At 60.9% G+C, this 18,552-nt stretch overlaps 1 protein-coding gene across 5 annotated transcripts in view; it reads right to left on the bottom strand.

Annotated features, from left to right (window-relative positions):
- Nucleotides 1–5,664: 5,664 nt before the first annotated feature.
- The window catches only part of CAMSAP1 (calmodulin regulated spectrin associated protein 1), a 50,446-nt gene continuing 37,558 nt past the window's right edge, over nt 5,665–18,552 (bottom strand). For 3 of the 5 annotated variants that reach the window (XM_021081208.1, XM_021081210.1, XM_021081212.1), the window contains 10 exons: nt 17,508–17,676; nt 17,014–17,105; nt 16,421–16,505; nt 13,486–15,865; nt 12,592–12,728; nt 12,293–12,501; nt 11,988–12,090; nt 10,493–10,611; nt 9,737–9,855; nt 5,665–7,572 (listed from right to left, as the gene is read on the bottom strand). In XM_021081208.1, the coding sequence (XP_020936867.1) occupies nt 7,270–7,572; nt 9,737–9,855; nt 10,493–10,611; nt 11,988–12,090; nt 12,293–12,501; nt 12,592–12,728; nt 13,486–15,865; nt 16,421–16,505; nt 17,014–17,105; nt 17,508–17,676 (3,716 nt within the window). In that variant the 3' untranslated portion in view covers nt 5,665–7,269. The remainder of the gene's footprint in view (nt 7,573–9,736; nt 9,856–10,492; nt 10,612–11,987; nt 12,091–12,292; nt 12,502–12,591; nt 12,729–13,485; nt 15,866–16,420; nt 16,506–17,013; nt 17,106–17,507; nt 17,677–18,552) is intronic. The other 2 variants (XM_021081209.1, XM_021081211.1) reach the window with 1 other exon arrangement.

Here is an 18,552-nt window from a genome sequence, read left to right as displayed (position 1 = left end):
CCATGTAGGCTGGGTGTAGGCTGAGAGCTGCAGCTCTGATTAGACCCCTAGCCTGGGAACTTTCATATGTCACAGGTGCAGCCCTAAAGAGAAAAAAAGCAAAAGCAAAAAAAAAGAAAAATTTATGATAAAAACTCTCACCAAAGTGGGTATAGAGGGAACATTCCTGAACACAATCAAAGCCATTTATGACAAACCCACAGCAAATATAATACTCAAAGGAGAAAAATTGAAAGCCTTTCCACTAAAATCTGGAACAAGACAAGGATGCCCACTCTCACCACTGCTTTTCAACATGGTGCTGGAAGTCCTGGCCACAGCAATCAGACAAACACAAGAAATAAAAGGCATCCAAATAGGAAGAGAAGAGATAAAACTGTCACTGTATGCAGATGACACGATACTGTACATAGAAAACCCTAAGGACTCAACCCCAAAACTACTTGAATTGATTAACAAATTCAGCAAAGTAGCAGGATATAAGATTAACATGCAGAAATCAGTCGCATTTCTGTATACTCACAATGAAACTTTAGAAAAGGAATACAGAAATACAATACCTTTTAAAATTGCACCCCAAAAAATCAAATGCCTGGGAATACACCTGACCAAGGAGGCAAAGGACCTATATGCCGAGAACTATAAAACTTTAATCAAGGAAATTAAAGAAGATGTAAAGAAATGGAAAGATATTCCATGCTCCTGGGTTGGAAAAATTAATATTGTAAAAATGGCCATACTGCCCAAAGCAATCTACAGATTCAATGCAATCCCTACCAAATTACCCATGACATGTTTCACAGAACTAGAACAAACCATCCAAAAATTTATATGGAACCACAAGAGACCCAGAATCGCCAAAGCAATCCTGAGAAACAAACCAAGCAGGAGGCATAACTCTCCCAGACTTCAGGCAATCTCACAAGCTACAGTCAGCAAGACAGTGTGGTACTGGTACCAAAACAGACATACCGACCAATGGAACAGAACAGAGAACCCGGAAATAAACCCAGACACCTATGGTCAATTCATCTTTGACAAAGGAGGCAAGAACATAAAATGGGAAAAAGACAGTCTATTCAGCAAGCATTGCTGGGAAACCTGGACAGCTGCATGCAAATCAATAAAACTAGAACACACCCTCACACCATGCACGAAAATAAACTCAAAATGGCCGAAAGCCTGAAATATAAGACATCATCAAACTCCTGGAAGAGAACACAGGCAAAACACTCTCTGACATCAGCCTTATGAATAACTTCTCAGGTCAGTCTCCCAAGGCAACAGAAATAAAAGCAAAAACAAACCAGTGGGACCTCATCAAACTGACAAGCTTTTGCACAGCGAAGGAAACCAAAAAGAAAAGCTGCAGAATGGGAGAAAACAGTTTCAAACGATGCAACGGACAAGGGCCTAATCTCTGGAATATACAAGCAACTTACACACCTCAACAGCAAAAAAGCCAACGACCCAATGGAAAAATGGGCCAGGGACCTGAATACACATTTCTCCAAGGAAGATACACGGACGGCCAACAAGCACATGAAAACATGCTCAACATCCCTGATTATTAGAGAAACGCAAATCAAAACTACCATGAGATACCACCTCACACCAGTCGGAATGGTCCTCATTAACAAGTCCACAAAGAACAAATGCTGGAGGGGGTGTGGAGAAAAGGGGACCCTTCTGCACTGGTGGTGGGAATGGAAGCTGGTACAACCACTATGGAGAACAGAATAGAGGTACCTTAGAAAACTATACATAGAACCACCATAGGACCCAGCAGTCCCACTCCTGGGCGTATATCTGGACAAAACTTTCCTGAAAAAAGACACATGCGCCCGCATGTTCATCGCAGCTCTATTCACAATAGCCAGGACATGGAAACAACCCAAATGTCCATCGACAGATGACTGGATTAGGAAGATGTGGTATATATACACAATGGAATACTACTCAGCCATAAAAAAGAATGACATAATGCCATTTGCAGCAACATGGATGGAACTAGTGACTCTCATCCTGAGTGAAGTAAGTCAGAAAGAGAAAGACAAATACCAGATGATATCATTCATATCTGGTATCTAATATACAGCACAAATGAACCTTTCCACAGCAAAGAAAGTCGTGGACTTGGAGAACAGACTTGTGGTTCCCCGGGGGGAGAGGGAAGGAGTGGGAGGGACTGGGAGCTTGGGGTTAATGGGTGCAAACTATTGCTCTTGGAATGGAGTTACAGTGAGATCCTGCTGTGTCGCACTGAGAACCATGTCTAGATACTTATCACGGAGCATGACAATGGGGGAAAAAATTATGTCTACATGTATGTGTAACTGGGTCGCCATGCTGTACAGTGGGGGGAAAAGTGTGTTGGGGGAAATAATGATAAAAAAATAAATTTAAAAAAAAAAAACAAAACAGAATAACAGACGGACAGCTGGAAACAGACTCCTCTCCGGGGAGCTGCCCAACCCCAAGGAGGGTCCTATCCAAATACCAAGAGTAGCAGCAAAACACCTGCCGGGACTTGGCATATACGCGGCTCCCGTGATAAGATCTTTTTTTTTCCCGCCTTCTTTTTGGCCATCCCACATCACATACACGGTTTCCTGGCCAGGGATGAGATCGGAGAAGCACTTGTGACCCACGCCGCAGCCGCGGCAACACCAGGTCCTTGACCCGCTCTGCCAGCCAGGATTGGACCTGCGCCCCAGCGCTCCAGGGCCGCGGCCGTCCTGTGGCACCACAGCGGGAACTCCTGAATCTGGACTGGACAATTTCTGAGATGTCTATGAATCGGTAAGAAGAAGCAGGCCGTTGGTTAAAGCAGCCCAGCGGAGAGCGGGCAGAGGAGGGGACCAGGAATCCCCCAGAAAGGAAGCACGGCCTGCTCTGCAGACGCCTGGAGGGCGCCTCACTCTCAGGCGCGGGGGCAGTCGTGTCACCCCACGGGCGCCCGCCTGAGCTGCAGACAGACAGCGGCCGCGGCAGGGGCACCTGTCGACCAGCTCTGACACCCCAGGGCTCGTGGGCTGTCCCGCGCCGGGTGGGCAGAGGGCACCGTCTCCTCGCACAGCCTCCCCCGCCCCCGAGCTTCCTGGGTCTGGGGTGTCCCCCGCCACCCGCAGCACAGCTGAGCGCCTCTGAGATCTGAGCGTCTCTATTTCTCAGGGACACGGGGCAGGAGTCAACTTGCCCTTAACACCTCAGTTCCCGGTGGCGCAGCATGTTAAGGATTCGCCGTGGTGGCTGCTGTGGCGTGGGTTCGACCCCTGGCCCAGGAACTTTCATATGAGGCGGGCACGGCCAAAACGAAACCCACCTCACATCTGAGCCCAGCCAAGACGAGGCTCCGTGAGGACACGGTGTGTGGCGGGACGGCCGTCCAGGCCCAGGGGCACGGGCTCACGTCCCACGCCCTGTGGCAGTGTGGGTGACGACCCCCGCCCCGGTGCACGGGCACCAGAGGGCGGCCTTCCGTTTCCCTGGTGCGCTTCTCAACCGTTTCCCGCATCCAACACTTTCACAGAACTAGCCGTCATGGTGGCTTCCATCACCACGTCTCTTTAGGGCGCACCTGCAGCATCTGGAGGGTCCCAGACCAGGGGTCGAATTGCAGCTGTAGCTGCCGGTCTCCACCACAGCCACAGCAACGCCGGATCCTTAACCCACTGAGCGAGGCCAGGGATCGAACCTGCGTCCTCACAGATGCTAGTCAGGGTCACTTCCACTGAGGCACGATGGGAACACACAGGTCATTTTTTAGATAAACGAAAATAACATAAAAAGCAGATGTCTAGGAGTTCCTGTTGAGGCTCAGCAGTTAGCCCAAGTAGGATCCATGAGGACGTGGGTTCGATCCCTGGCCTCACCCAGTGGGTTAAGGATCCGGCGTTGACCTGAGTTGTGGTGTAGATCACAGACACGGCTCGGATCCCGCATTGCTGTGGCTGTGGTGTAGGCCGGCGGCTGTAGCTCTGATTGGACCCCTAGCCTGGGAGCCTCCACAGGCCGCGAGAGCAGCCCTGAAGAGCAAAAAAAAGAAAAGCAGCAGTTGTCTAGAAAGCAGGGCGTGTTTGCCCGTGTGACCCATTTCCAGTCCAGGGGAAGGGAAGGGGCTGCAAGTAGGAAGCACGACCCAGCGGTTCCTGGAGGGCGGTGGCGTTGGGCCGAGCGGGCTTGACACCCCAGCACCGCAGGTGGGCCCGGGCGACAACCTCTGTTCCCACCAAGCAAAGGGACCCTGTTCTGCTCTTCACCCGTTCTGCTCTTCAAAGGGACCCTGGGCAAAGGGACCACTGTCTCCAGGTGCAGACAGCCAGTCGCCAGATGGGTCACGTGAAGCCGGGACTCCAAGGCCAAGTTTGTTAGCCTCCGACCTTCCTAATTATGCTTGCAGAGGCTTCGCTTCCATGGAAAACGCGGGTTTTAAGCTGTGGCTCTTTCTTTGCAATGGAAGCACCTCAATTCCCGCCGTCTTCTCCCGGAACGGCTCTCACAACGGCCCCGGCCAAGCCTCGGGCAGCTCCAGCTGCCACTTGCCCTCCATTTCCTGCCCGTTGGCCCTGCCCGCTTTTAGACACCCCACTTGCAACTGTAACTTCTTTGTCCAGAAGAGAAGGCGGTGACGAGCGGGGGTCCCCCGGCCCGCCCGGGTGAGCACAGAAAGAGGGAGGGGGCCGGAGGGGCGGAGCTTCTTACGGGGCAGGTTCCGCCCTCGGAGACACCCCCCGCCCACGACAGGGAAGCGCAGGCTGTGCTCCCCCCCCCCCCGCAGAGCCCCCAGGTCTCAGGGTCTCCCCCGCCTCAGGAGGTAAGGCGGCGTCCGTTACAAAAGGCGTCCGCGTTCATCTCGGGGGAAATCCTATCTCAGCTGCTTCCCCCCGAGATACGCGCCGCGGCGCCAAGGACGCGCAGCCCACCCCGAGCGGGCGCTGCCCCCGTTCTGCTCTTCACCCGGCCTGGCCCGACGGCCCCGAGGCCCGACGGGCGCCCGCGCTGCAGGTGGCGGTCAGCCCGAGCTCCCGCGCCCGCGCCCCCAGGTCACCCCCAAGGCCCCGCGCACGCACCGTGCCACGTGCGCCACGCGCGCGGCTGGCGAGCGAGCACGTTGGTCGCAGGGAGGCCCCGGCAGCCACGGAGCTCAACGCCGCCGCCGCCGCCGCCAACACGCGGGCGCCCGGGAGCGGCGCGGTCCAGGCCCTGCAGGGCTCCGCGGGCTGACCGGCCGTCTGGAGAGAGCCCGCTCGGCCGGAGGCTGGGCAGGAAGGCGACGTCCCAGGCCGGCGCCGGTGCCGGGAGAGACGCCCACCTCCCCGACTCAGCGGCAGGGGACTGCCACACGTGTGCCCTCACTGCTCTGGAAGGAGGGTGTGACCTCCCAACGGAAAGGATGCCGGCCAACAAAAGCAAGCCGGTTAACACAAGGATGCTGGTTTAACTAAGTGTGCCGGTTAACATAAGGATGCTGGTTTAACTAAGTGTGCTGGTTAACATAAGGATGCTGGTTTAACTAAGTGTGCCGGTTAACACAAGGATGCTGGTCAACCAAAAGTGTGCTGGTTAACTCAAAGGAAGCTGGTTATAACTCAAAGACACATGAAGCGTCTCCTCAGCAGGGCTGGGAGACTGGCCAACAAAACGAGCCGGGACAACCTCACACACGTGACCATAAAAGGAAATTAGTTAATTTATTACATTTCAGTGTCTTCTTAAAATAAATATAATCATATAATATCAAACGTACAGGGGGAAGCAAAGCACACGCGTGGACAGCACGGGAAGGGGAAGCCCCAGGGCCGGTGCACACGCAGCGGGAGGAGCCGCACAGCCTCCCACCGCCCGCGGAGGCAGGGCTGCCGGACACAGGGCCCGCTCCGGCCGAAATCGCCGAGGGGCCGGGGCAGGGCAGGGGTGGGGGGGCCTCTGCGTCCTCGCGTGCAGGTGCGCTCCCCTTTTCACCTAAAACCACCGACAGTCTTCTGGTCTGACTTCTCCTATTGATCCTTCTGTTTTTTCCCGCGGTTTGAGAAAGATTCAAGTAACACTCCCCAAAAAGCATGTGCAAAACTAACATAAGTGACTCCAGAACCTTCCGGCGGTCGGAGCAGCCGGTCGGGTGCACAGGTGTCGGCAGAGGCCAGGTGGGGACCTACCTGCCCCAGGGACCATCTGGTCCAGGGAGGCACCGGTGACCGCTGGGACCAGCACAGAGAGAACCCAGGACAGCCTGCTTCCTTGGGGGACAGTTCCGAGAGGCTGCAAATCACCACTGAATTGAATTAAGCGACAAAACAAAACCCGCAAGCTGGGCTGAGACCTGCACGCCCCTCTGAGGGCGCGCTGCTCTTCCAAAGCGAGAATCGGGCCGGGACAGTGATGAAAACACTATGAGAACCGTCAGCTTAAGTGCATCACCTTTTAAGAGAAACATGCTCAGAGTGAAAAATACTCTACTTTACCAAAATCTGTCTTTATTAAAGTGAACACCTCATTGGAGCGCTGTGCCCAAAACGTCACGAGGCCGCCACCTGCTCGACTTGCCTGAGTTCAACGAGGCCAGGGCTGGCAAGCGTAGCATCCACGTCCCACGGCCACGTGGCGGCAAGGGCCCGCTGTACGTGTAAACGGTACTTAGCAGAAGACAGACTTGGCAGATTTCAGTGCTTTTAGTGAACTGGTATTTTCGGTAAACTTTTTCTGAGCAGCAAGGAACAAGAATTCTTCTTCAGAAACCTTGGAACTGGATATAAACATTGGCAGTAGACACAATCAATCAATCAATACAAGTTCCCAAATGAAAAAGGTCCCGTACGAATCTCTCTCTCAGAGGCATTCAAACACCTGCCCTGAGACCGACTCTCCGTCCCTAACTCACGAGATCACAGCTGGCCAGCAAGAGGGGTGGCAGGTCATGTGCAAAGGGGGGCAGGCGAGAGACGAGAAAGGAAAGCAACTCGCTTGTAATCTACACTCAAGGAGAACTTCAAGTAAAAGGAGCCGCCGCTGGAGCTCCTGCACCCGCGTTCCCTCCTCCGGGAGCCCCCCTGAGCGCAGTGACCAGGGCGGCCACGAGCCACGGGATACGGAGCCGGCTCCTCGCTCCGGCTCCACTGCCACCCTGCGTGCGGGGAGCTGAGGGAGGGTTTCCTCGGGTCCAGAAGCCTCTTTGAAAAAGGTCTGTGATTCTGCACACTTCGTACCCAAAAGGATGAACATAATAAATATCGATCGGCCGGCATGTCCTCGCTCCTGCCCGCACCGGGGTCATTTACGAGTCTGGGTCTTCTTTGGCACCGCGGGCCGCTTGGGCTGCCACAAGTGGCTGTGGATGGTGAGTGCGTCCACACTGACGGACATGGTTTTGGCCGGGATCAGGTTGAACTGTTTCCGGTCGGAGCTGTACTTGTACAGCTTGTCGATCATCTTCTTGGTGATGCTCTTTGGCCCCGTGCCCGTCAGTTTGTAGATTTCCTCAGTGTCGGGATAGTAGCAGTAAAGTGCCCTGAACTGGCAGCCAGCGTCGCGAAACAGTATGATGTAGTGATTGGCGTCACACTTCTCCAGCTCCTGTGAGGAACGAGTGAGGGATGGGACGGAGCGTGAGTGTCTCGGCCGCCCAGGCCTGACCCAGGGGCCTGCAGACAGCTAACCACCCCCCACCCCCCGCCCGCCAGGCGGGCTCTTTACCAGGACACCCTCCTCCCTTCCGACTGCAAAATTCCAAGTTATCCGTTCACTGGAGCATCATTCACCACTGAGGTGTCACTTAGGAAGAAGTCAAGCCGCCAAGGGAAAAAAGGCTTTTAAGATTAAGTGAAAAATCGTGGAGTTCCCGTCGTGGCGCAGTGGTTAACGAATCCGACTAGGAACCACGAGGTTGCGGGTTCGGTCCCTGCCCTTGCTCAGTGGCTTAAGGTTCCGGCGTTGCCGTGAGCTGTGGTGCGGGTTGCAGACGGGGCTCAGATCCCGCGTTGCTGTGGCTCTGGCATAGGCTGGCAGCTACAGCTCTGATTCGACCCCTAGCCTGGGAACCTCCATATGCCGCGGGAGCAGCCAAAAATGGCAAAAAGACCAAAAAAAAAAAAAAGATTAAGTGAAAAATCAATCACATGAAAAGATGCCCCACATCACTGGCCGTCAGGGAAACGCAGATCCAAACCACATCGGGGCGGCGGTCACAAGCACCGGGCTAGACGCAGACAGACAAGAGCAGGTGTGGGTGAGGGCGTGAAGAAGCCGCTGGAGCGGGGAGGGGCGGGCGCTACGGCCGCTGTGGAAATCGGGCGGGGCAGCTGCTCAGAGAGTTCGTTACCACGTGGCTCAGCAATTCTCCGAGTCGTGCTCTGGAGAGAAACTACAGCAGGCTTCGCATGGAGCCGGCACACCCATGTCCACAGCAGCATCATTCGGAACAGGCGGCAAGTCCAAACAACCCAGATGTCCACCCACAGACGGACAGGTGAACGCTGCCCAGACGTGCGAGGCAAAGTCGCCCCGTCATAAAGGGAACAAGGCACCAACACGCGCTCGTTACACCACCATGAGCCCTGACGGCAGCACGGCAAGTGTTCGGCTACACAGCGACTGTACCTAAACACGACCAGAACGAGATGCAAGGCGGGACCCCGGACCAGGCCCTCTGGCCTCCCCATGTGGCCCCTTGGCCCAGCCCCGCCCCTGCCTCACTCAATGCAAAGACCAGTCCCTTTAGCCCACAGAGGCCTGGTCCCCAGGAGCAGCCCTGCGACCTCCACCCTCCAACTCCCAGGTTCCAGCCTAAACTGGAGAATCAGGCCCCTCCTTGTGCCTGTGCCTGTGCCTGCCCCCACAGATCTGCAGGGCAGCCCCCAGCTCCAGGCCTCTGAGCAAACAAGACTGCCTAATGAGACCCGCTGACCAGCCTACCGCCCCTGCAGGCGCCCCTTTCACTCTCGCCAGATGGCCTGTCCCTGCCTCGGGATGGCTGCGGCCATGGTTGGGCACCATCTGCCTTTGTGGACTTGGCTTTTCGAGGACTGAGCCATGCCCTCCGGTCCGTGTGTGGCTGTCCGCTGGGATGTCATGGCCGAGCAGACCACGGCGGCCAAGCTGGCGTGACCTGTGTGACCCTGAGGGGGCCGCCTTGCACCCAGGTGGTTCGCTCTCTGACCAACCCAGGGGCTGGAGCAGCACAACGACACGTAACAAGGAGGGGCACCCAGCCCCTGTGCGGCCACCCCGAGCCTGACCTTCAGTCAGCTCACAGACACACAGCCCGAAGCCGGACCCTCGACCACCAACTGCCTTCCAACCTTCTAGGTGCTGGCGCTGCCCTGTTCACCACTCATGACCGAGGCCTGGCAGTCCTGCTATAGCAGAGGGGGCACAGTCCACATAACAGGATACAAACCACCAGCACTTGACCCCAAACTTCCACTTCGCCAGCAGCCCCAGCGCCGAGCTGGCCGGAGTCCCTCCTACAAAGCCCTCCCACCTCCTCCACCCACAGCCAACCTGCCCTCAGCCACCAAACCAGGCCTGCTGGCGCTCCGCCCTGCAGAGAAACCCCACCCGCCCCCCACTGCCCGCCCCGGACAGCCTCACTCGTCTGCATCCTCTTCCGCGGAGCTGCCCCACCGCAAAGGCCCAGAAGCCTGGGCTGCGTAAGCAGAGGGGCCCCTGGGAGAACGAGACCGGCGGCCAGAAGCACGCTTCCTCTCCGCGAATGCTCGCGCTAACGACTGATACTTGCCTCCAGTATTGAATTCTTGTGGGGTTCATTCACTTTTCCAGCCAGACAGCAATGGGAGATGGCGTTATGAATAATCGGTTTGTTTGATTTGCTGCTGGGCTCCTTAAAGAGCTTGGGACCTATGAAAACCAGGCCAACATTTGCAAAATTAACATTTACGCCACAGACACGCGCACAAAAGAAAGCCAATGATTTCGCAGAACCAAGCAACGGGTAGGCCGAGTTAGTGAGGTTCACGGTGTCTGGAAGGTGGGAAGTATGCTGTGGCCCAGGGACTAGAGTCCATGAGGACACAGGTTCGATCCCTGGCCCCACTCAGTGGGTTAAGGGTCTGGCTTTGCTGCAAACTGTGGTGTAGGTCGCAGATGCAGCTCGGCTCCGGCACTGGCACGACTGTGGCATAGGCCTCAGCTGCAGCTTCGATTCGGCCCTGGTCTGAGAACCTCCATATGCTGTGGGTGTGGACATAGAGAGAAAAGAAAACTTAAAAAAAATGAAAATGGGAAGTAAAAGCCACCTCAAATACATGAGAGAATCCTGTTATAGATTTTAAATAAACGAAGGAAAAGGTTCACATGATAAGACACTGCCTTGCTTTTCTAATTCCAGCTCCTTTGACATGAAAAAGACAAAAGCAGAAAACAGTAAGGTTTCCAAGGGGGACGTTCCAGAGCACCCAGGAGACCCGCCTAAGCCCTGGGGCAGTGCGGACTCCAGGCCCGTTCCCCGGGACCCGCGGTGGCAGCAGGCCGTCACCTGTGTACTCGGCCACCGAGGCGAGGGAGGAGGCCGCGGACGCCGTCTCCCAGTCTCTGTCCGTGCTCCTGCTGGGGTTGCGGCTCAAGATGGGCAAGGCTTCCAGTGACTCAACTCTGCTGAGAAAAAGGGACAGAGGGGAGACTGGGATGGTGGCGGGCACATCCCTCGCCCACAGCTGGCGCTGGCTTGGGGGACCCCCCCCCGAAATGGGCCATGCTGCAGGATCCGCAGAGTAGGGCTGCCGGCCATGGAGGGAAGCACGGCAGCGGTAGGGGAGAGAGGCCGGCCTGCCCCCATCCCAGGGACCGTGATGACAAACTGGGCGAGACACAAAACCCCAGCCCCTCGGGCACCACCGGGTGACGGAGGCGCACAGCCTGGAGGGGAGGGACCCCGTCAGGGAGGGTCGCCCCACGCAATCCCAACGCGACAGGACGACGGACTCAGCCCTGCTGCCTGGGGGACCGAGGGTCCAGCCTGCACCATCTGGGCTGCTGCCAACCTAGGCACAGGACCCCCGGGAAAGAAGGAGGGAGCAGTGGGCCAAGCCCAAGCCCCCAGGCGCAGTGCCTCTGGTCCCTGGTGGCCAGCGCCGCGTCCCTGCAGGGCAGACTCTGCTGAGCACAGCGGACCCAACAGCAGTGAGACGGGTACTCGCCTGAGAGGCAGGTGCGGTCCAAGTGTGAACCCAACCCAGGTAAGTGGCCACCTGAACAAAACTGCAGACAGAGCCCAGAGCCGAGGAGGCGTCCTCCACGGAGCCCGGGTGACAAGAAACTGCCGGACACGCGAGGTGGAGGACAACGTCCCTCAGCCACAGGACACACCACGCGTAGTAAAGGACAGGCAGGGACTCTGCCGAGGGGAGGCAGCGGCGACGAAGGGGGTCGGCGGGCGGGCGCTCAGGGCCATCAACAGGGTCCCGACCCCAAGCGCCTCCCGACGAGCCTTCGATCACAAGGGGTCCGCGGTCGAGGTGACACGCGGCAGGGGCCCCAGGAAGACCCAGCCTCCTCTCGGGGCTCCCTGCAAGACGCACGGCCCTGACCTAAGCGTGGGGAAGCCCAACAGGGCGAGGCGACGGCCTACCCGGCCTGGACGCAGCCCAGGAGCCAAGGCCCAGGGAACAGCGCAGGCTGAGGACCTCCCCGCAGGGAGGAGACCCGGAGAGGAAGAGGGCCCTGGGCCCCGCGGACACGCTCGGACAGCTGGCCCCAAGGCAGGCGGAAGGGGACCCGATGGGAGGGCTGGTGTGACCATGGTGGCGCGGAGCAACGTCCCCGCCGGGAGAACGCGGGCCCGCGGTGGAAGGATGAAGAGCGAGACGCCGTCAACGCACCCCCGACAGCTCCGCCGAGAGCGCAGGGGGCGCTGGGCGGGCGGGACAGGGACAACGAAGAGACGGACTGAACCCAGGAAGTGGCTGCCGCTGCTCTGGACGACAGCTACGGCCCATGGCCCACAGCCCTGCCCACCGGAGGGGCCTGCTCACCGCTGGGAAGGCGTGCCCCCCGAGTGGACGCTCTCGGGCTCCGTGGTCGTGGCCGAGGCCAAGGACAGGCTGGAGCCCGACTGGGCCCGGCTCAGGTTGTCGGCTGCCAGAGACCAGAGACGAGAAATGCTCGTGAGACATTCGTGCGGCCTCGCCGGGCCCGGCGCTGGGGGACCTCCCTGCGGCCACACCTCTCACGGCCCGGCCACGAGCGCTCGGCCCTGACTCTCCCTTCGGTCCGAGGGGAGAGGCCTCCGCCCCCACCCCCCCAGCTTGGGGGGCGCCCGGCAGGCCGAGGTGCTCACGGGTGGAGGCGCTCTTGGGTCCGGAGTCGCCACTCGGCTCCTCGCGATGGACGGACTTGGGCCGTGGCTTCTTGGGCCTGGCCTTGGGCTTCCCCAGGCCCTGCTCCTCCAGGATCTGCTGCTGCTTCCGGCGCAGGTACTCCTGCTTAATGAGCTCACGCCGCGCCTTCTCCTCCTCCTTGCGGATCCGGTCCTCCTCCGCTTTGCGCCTGGCGGGAGGAGCGGCCGGCAGGCCGTCAGCCCCGGGCACCCGCGGGCGGCGAGGGCATCAGGGGCCCGCGCGTGCCGCGACCACCTACCGGGCCTCGTCTCTCTTGAGCTCGACCTCCGCCTCCAGCTGCTGCCTCCGCACGCGGGCCTCCTCCGCCTTGCGCTGCTGCTTCAGGAGGAAGGCCGCCCGCTTCTTGGCCAGCTCGTCGTCCGCTTTTTGCTCGTCCTGCAAGGCAGAGCCACCTAGAGCCGGCGGGCCCCACCCTGGCGGCACCCGCAGCGGGTCCCATCACACCGCGAGACAGCGCCAGCGGGGCCCGGGCACGTCTCACTCCTCTTCACGGACACGGAAACACGAGCAGAAGGACGCGCCGGCCAAAGCCCCGGGAGCCTGCGGACACGGAGCTCCACCTGCCCCACAAACCGCGCGGGCAACGGGCACTGACGCTGGATGGCCACTCGCCTGCTGAGGGTCACCTGCAGACACCCGGCCGCGTCCCCTGGAAGGCAGGCCCGCCGGCGCTGCGCTGTGCCGGCCGCCTCCCGGGCAGCCAGGATGACAAAGAGGCACAGGCGCTGCTCCCTCCCCCAGAGAGCAATGACCAGTCGCGCACGAACAGAAACGAGCGTCTCCCCAAGTTTCTAGCCCGCGCAGGCCCCGCAACAGGGCTCAGCAAACCCTGGCCCAGAGGCTCCACGTGGCCATCGCCTGCTCTGGGGGCCTGCGAGCGAGGAGGAGGCGTTTTCACTCTGGGTGGCGGGAAGACCGTCAAAAGAGAAGCGTGTTGTGACGGGCGACAAAGCCACGAGACTCATGCTTCGCACCCGTACGGAAGGCTCTGCTGGTCCGAGCCAGGCTCCTCTGGGGAGCTGGGTCCTCGTGGGGACCGTGGGCCCCCCAAGCCAAGCTGCACGCGTCTCTCCCGGTCCTCGGAAAACGCCTCCCGACGGAGGTACGGGGGTGGCACCTGTCCCGAACTTACCTTGAAAAAGAAGCCGACGCCCGGCTTCTGGTCGCCTTCGCTGCCGAGGTCCACGGAGTTCTCGCGGCCTTCCGCCTCCCCGTCCTCGTCGGGGGCCCTGAGGTCCGAGAGGTCCACCTGGATGAGGCTGGCCTTGCTCCTCGGGGGCTCGTCCAGGGGCGCGTCCTCCTTCTCCGGGGCGGCGAGGGCGCCGAGGCCCGCCTCCTTCCCCCCGCCCTCCAGGGCCTCCCTGAAGCCCAGCTGCTCCGACAGGATGTTGGTGTCCTTGGAGGAGGACGCGACAAGCGTCCGCCGGTTGCTGTCGGCGTGGAGCCTGTAGCTGTCGAAGAAGCGCTTCTCCTGAGCCTCGCTCCCAAAGTCGGCGGCACCGTCCCAGCCCAGGTCCGAGGGCGTCCGAGGGGCGCAGGCCCGTGCGTGCGGGAGGGTCTCGACGCCGGGCGTGGGGGTCTTGCTCCGGGAGGGGCCCTGCTGTCGCTCCTTCGGCACCTTCAGCTCGGCCGGCCTCCCCGCGCGGGAGTTGCGCCCCTGCCCGAGCCGGGGGGGCTTGCGGTGACCGGCCAAGCCCGTGGGGGAGAGGGGCTCGACAGAGCCCACGGCCGCCGTGGCCTGGGGGTCCTGGGAGCCGCCGCTGGGGCCCGGCGTGGGCGCCGTGGGGGACCTGAGCAGCTGCTCCTGCTGCTGGGAGACCCGGAGGAGAGCCTGCCGCAGCGCGCTGATGGCCTCGTTCAGCCGCTCGAGGGACAGGCCGCACTCGCCCGCGCCCGCCCCCTCGCCGGCGCCGGCCTCCAGGAGCGCCGCGGAGAGCGCCGTGCTCCCCTCCAGCTCGGGGAGGCCGGCGGGGTCCTTCAGCCGGTGCAGCTGCACGAGGGCCAGGCCCTCCGCGTCCAGGTCCGGAGACCCCAGCAGCGCCTCCCGGCCCTGCTCCTTGCCCAGGAGGCCCCCGGCCCGGGACCCGCCCAGCTCGTCCCCGTTGTGCTGGGCGAACGTGCCCGCCAGGACCTCGGCCTTCAGCGGCTGAGGGGCCGCGTCGGGCCGCCCCTTCTTGACCACGTGCAGGAAGGCCGCCTTGCCCAGCTTCAGGCGCTGCCGCGCCGACAGCGCCTCCATCTTCTTCTTCTGCGCCTCGATGGCCCTGCGCTTCTCCTCCAGCTGCATGTGCAGCTGCACCAGCTCCGAGGCCAGGAGGCTGGCGTGGTCCCTGCCCTGCCGGGTCGGGCTCTGCTCCCGGCGCTGCTTCCACGTGGTCAGCGGGGCCGGGCCGCTCTCCGAGGCGTCGGGCGTGGTCTTCTGCGAGCTGCTGGTGCTCGACCGGGTCTCGCAGCTGTTGAGCCTCTGGAGCTTCCTCTCGGCGAAGCTGGTCATCTTCACGCTCCCGCTGGCCGCGGAGACGCTGCTCACCTGGGAGACAGTGCTGAGGCACGGGCTCGAGCGGCCGCTGGCATCGTCCTTGTCCTCGTGCTCCTTCACCTTCAGGTCCTCCTGCAGCTTGGCCGACTCCTCCTCCCCGCCACCGGACCTGGCAGCCGCCGCGGGCTGGTCCTCGCCGGCGAAGTCCTGCTCGGCGTCCTCCAGGTCGGCGACGTCGGAGTCCGAGTCCTGCCGCAGGGTGGCCCAGGGCTCCGGGCCGCGGGCGCCCGGGCTGCGCGTGCAGCTCCCGCGGAACCTGCCCTCCGCGTCCTCCTCGGCTCTGGCCACGTGAAGGAAGAAGCCGTCGGCAGGCTGTCCCTGAGAGAACGGCTCGAGCCCGCTGCCGGCCAGGGCCCCGCCTCGGGCCTCCCCCGCCGCCCGCGGCCCTGCCTCGGCGGGCACGGGCTCGAAGCCGGCGGGGAGCTCGGAGCAGGAGATGGGGCTGAAAGTCCTGCTCCAGTCGCGACCGCCGTGAGTGCCGGACGGCCGCTTGCGCCCCGGGGGCTGGGGGCCCTCTCCAGACCGCCTCGGGGGGCAGGCCCTGGGCCGCCCCTCCCCGCACTCGTCCTCCTTGGTGACGGCCTGCTTCTCCTTGGCCGGCCTGAGCACGGCCGGCATCAGCGGCTCCAGGAAGAAACTGTCGGGCCTACTTGCCAAGGGCTCCGCCAGCCCCTGCGGAGACCTGGCCCCAGCCGGCAGGCGCGGGTCGCCGCCCCGGGGAGCCGCGTCCGTCCTGACGATGGCCAGGAGCTCCTCGTCCTCGTCGTCGAGGTCGACGCTGCTCAGGAGGCCTTTCCCGCCGGCCTTGGGGGCCGCGGGCTGCGGCTGGTTCTGCGGCGTCAGATGCACGACGTTGGAGGCCAGGCTGTCCTTGCTGATGGAGCGGGCCAGGCTGACGCTGTCGCTGGAGCCGGGGTCCACGTCGCAGCTGGCGGCGTGATGGAGGGCGAAGGGCCCCGGCTGCGACACAGGCCTGCAACGTGGGGAGAACAAACAGCCCGTGGGACCGGCCGCCGCCGCCTGCCCCGGAGGCTGCCCCAGCACGTGAGCGACAAGGACACGAGGCACCAAGAGACCCCGAGTCTCGAACACAGGAGACGTGAACCCTCCTCCACCGGCACAAAAGGAGCCCAGAGGGCCCTCGGCTTCAGACACTCCAGCTCCGCCCCCCGGGCCGGCAGAGGCCCCGAGGCGCCTGCACCGCCTCACCGCACTCGTCACCCAGAAAGGAAAGCCGAGCCGTTTTCTAGACTCCAGGCCAATGGCCACGCTCTCTAGAACCAACCAACAGCGGTAGAGAGAGCAGCGCCTCCGCGCGCAGGCGGCCTCTCCGCTGGCTGCCCGGACCCCACGTCTGGCTGGGAGGAACTCTGCTGTGACAGCATCCTCCGCGTGCACCCCAGGATCGTCCTGGGGACAGTTCTGGCCTCCAGGGAGCCCCACGGGTCCTGGGACCCGTGTGGCAGCACCGCCGTGCCAGCCGAACACCGCTGCAGGGGGAAGCGTCTCTGAAACACAGACGGTTCACCTGCTTCTCTTTTCCGTCCAGGCGACGGCTGCACCTCGGGGCTGCCCGTCCGCGCGGGTTAAGGAATTGGAGCGGTGCCGCGGGTCTGCAAGTGGAGGGAACAGCGCGTTAGGCGGTGGTTCCACGGCGCGCGGCCCTCCCTCGCTCTGACCACCACCCCCCGAGGGGCCGCGCCCCGAAGTGCTCAGGGAGAGCAGGTCGTCCCGGCAGGATTCCCCACTGTCGCAACAAGGGGCTGGGGGCCATCCACGAGCAGCCCGTGGGTCCCCGGCAGGGAAGGCCTGGACGTCCACTACAGGCCGGACTCAAGCACACGCCGTCCCGGGCAATGAAACCACCCATCGGAGACCGTCCCTGGAGGCCCCTGCTTCGGGGCACCAGCCACTTTCTGGGCTCCACAGGCAACTCATCAGGTTGTGACAGTATCGTCACGGCAAAGACCACAAGCTCTAAGCGCAGCAAGGGAAATGAGCGCGCGTCCCGCCACTGTCCTCCGGCCTAAGTCACCAGGGTCACGGTGGGAGCATCTTGAGCTACTGCGCGAAAGAGCTCGGGCGGGGCGAAGGGGGCCCGCAGGAGAGGGCGCCTCTTACCCAGGGGCTCTTCTCCCTGCATCGCCTTCTGCTGCTTCTGTCTCAGGGGCAACAGAGGATGCGACGGGCTGAAAGCAGACGCCCCTCTCCCCCTGAATGCAAAAAGGACGGGAAGAAAATGAGCACCTCCTCCACCCTCACGTTCGGAAACAAATGCATGAGAAGCCAGAGACCAAGCCTGCGTCCACAGGCTCTTTGGGAAAAATTACTTACTGTAAAGACGAACGAAAAAGCCCCAAGGATTTCAAACTTGGGGAAAACACCCAAACTGCAGCGAGGGGGCCCGCGGACCCCTGGGACAGCCTGTCACACAGGAGCCTCAGGTGTTCATGGTAAGTTCAAGTCCGCGCTAAGGTTCCCGTCCTCACCACCTACTCCTGGGCGCCGTTTCTACGACCCCTTCCCCTTCGGAAAAGGCACCTCCCGAGGAATCACAAGCCAGCAAGCAAAGGGAGACGGGGCGGCGGCTTGGTTCCGAAAGCAGGCAGGCTTACACGTGCTCAGGCTCTTCGAGAGGGTGCCGGTGACAGCCCTCCGCCTGCAGCTGGGCGGGGGGCTGCGGGTCGGCCGGGCTTGCTGCAGGGCCGCCCAGGAAGCTGCGCTTGGTGGCGTTGGAGATAGGAACAGGAGGCCGACTGCTTTTTTGGTGTGACACTGATTTAGCTGCAGAAACAACAAATTTACAGAAATAGCTATATTATTTACAGTCACATTTGCAAGAAGAATCTTTTTGAGAAGTCTTTTTTTTTTTTTTTTTTTGGTCTTTTTGCCTTTTCTAGGGCCGCACCCGCGGCATATGGAGGTTCCCAGGCCAGGGATCTAATCGGAGCTGTAGCCACTGGCCTACGCCACAGCCACAGCAACACAGGATCCAAGCCGTGTCCCAGACCCACACCACAGCTCATGGCAGCACCGGATCCTTAACCCACTGAGCGAGGCCAGGGGTTGAACCCGCAACCTCATGGTTCCTAGTCGGATTCATTAACCACTGCGCCACGACAGGAACTCTTAGAAGTCCATTTTTATAGGCACTAAAAATAATGCAAATTTACTTGAAACCAAATTTCCCCCAAGATACCTGGTTTCAGGTCAACACGTGTATTGTTCTGTTACAAACACGACAAATGTTGCACCACAAAAGCTACCAGAGACCAGAACAACAAAATCTGCACTGGAGGACGTGGCTCTGACACGACAGCAGCCTCATCACTGGGGCCCCTCAGCTGAGGAAAGGACCGGCCGTTGGGGCCCAGCACGTGACCGACCATCTCAGCGGGCACTTGGCTGCCCATGCAGTTGGGTGGGAAGATCAGGCCGAGCCCGAAGCTCCAGTCTGAACAGGAACCCCATCTTGAGGCTACCCCCCAGAAGGCTGCCCCAAGAGAGATGGGGCCAGGGCAGTCCAAGGTGAAAGGGCTGGACCCCTCACCATCCATCCAGCTGGCAACAAGGACCCAGCAATGTGGCAGCTGGAGCCCAGATAGCCCTGGCAGGGTGGCAGTCCCCTGGGGGAGTCTGGCAGAGCGCAGCAGCTTGGGT

This window comes from Sus scrofa, unplaced genomic scaffold (assembly GCF_000003025.6).
Source record: "Sus scrofa isolate TJ Tabasco breed Duroc unplaced genomic scaffold, Sscrofa11.1 Contig1206, whole genome shotgun sequence".
Taxonomy (NCBI): Eukaryota; Metazoa; Chordata; class Mammalia; order Artiodactyla; family Suidae; genus Sus; species Sus scrofa.
Note: the sequence above shows the minus strand (reverse complement) of the source record. Positions and strands in the feature narration are given on the sequence as shown.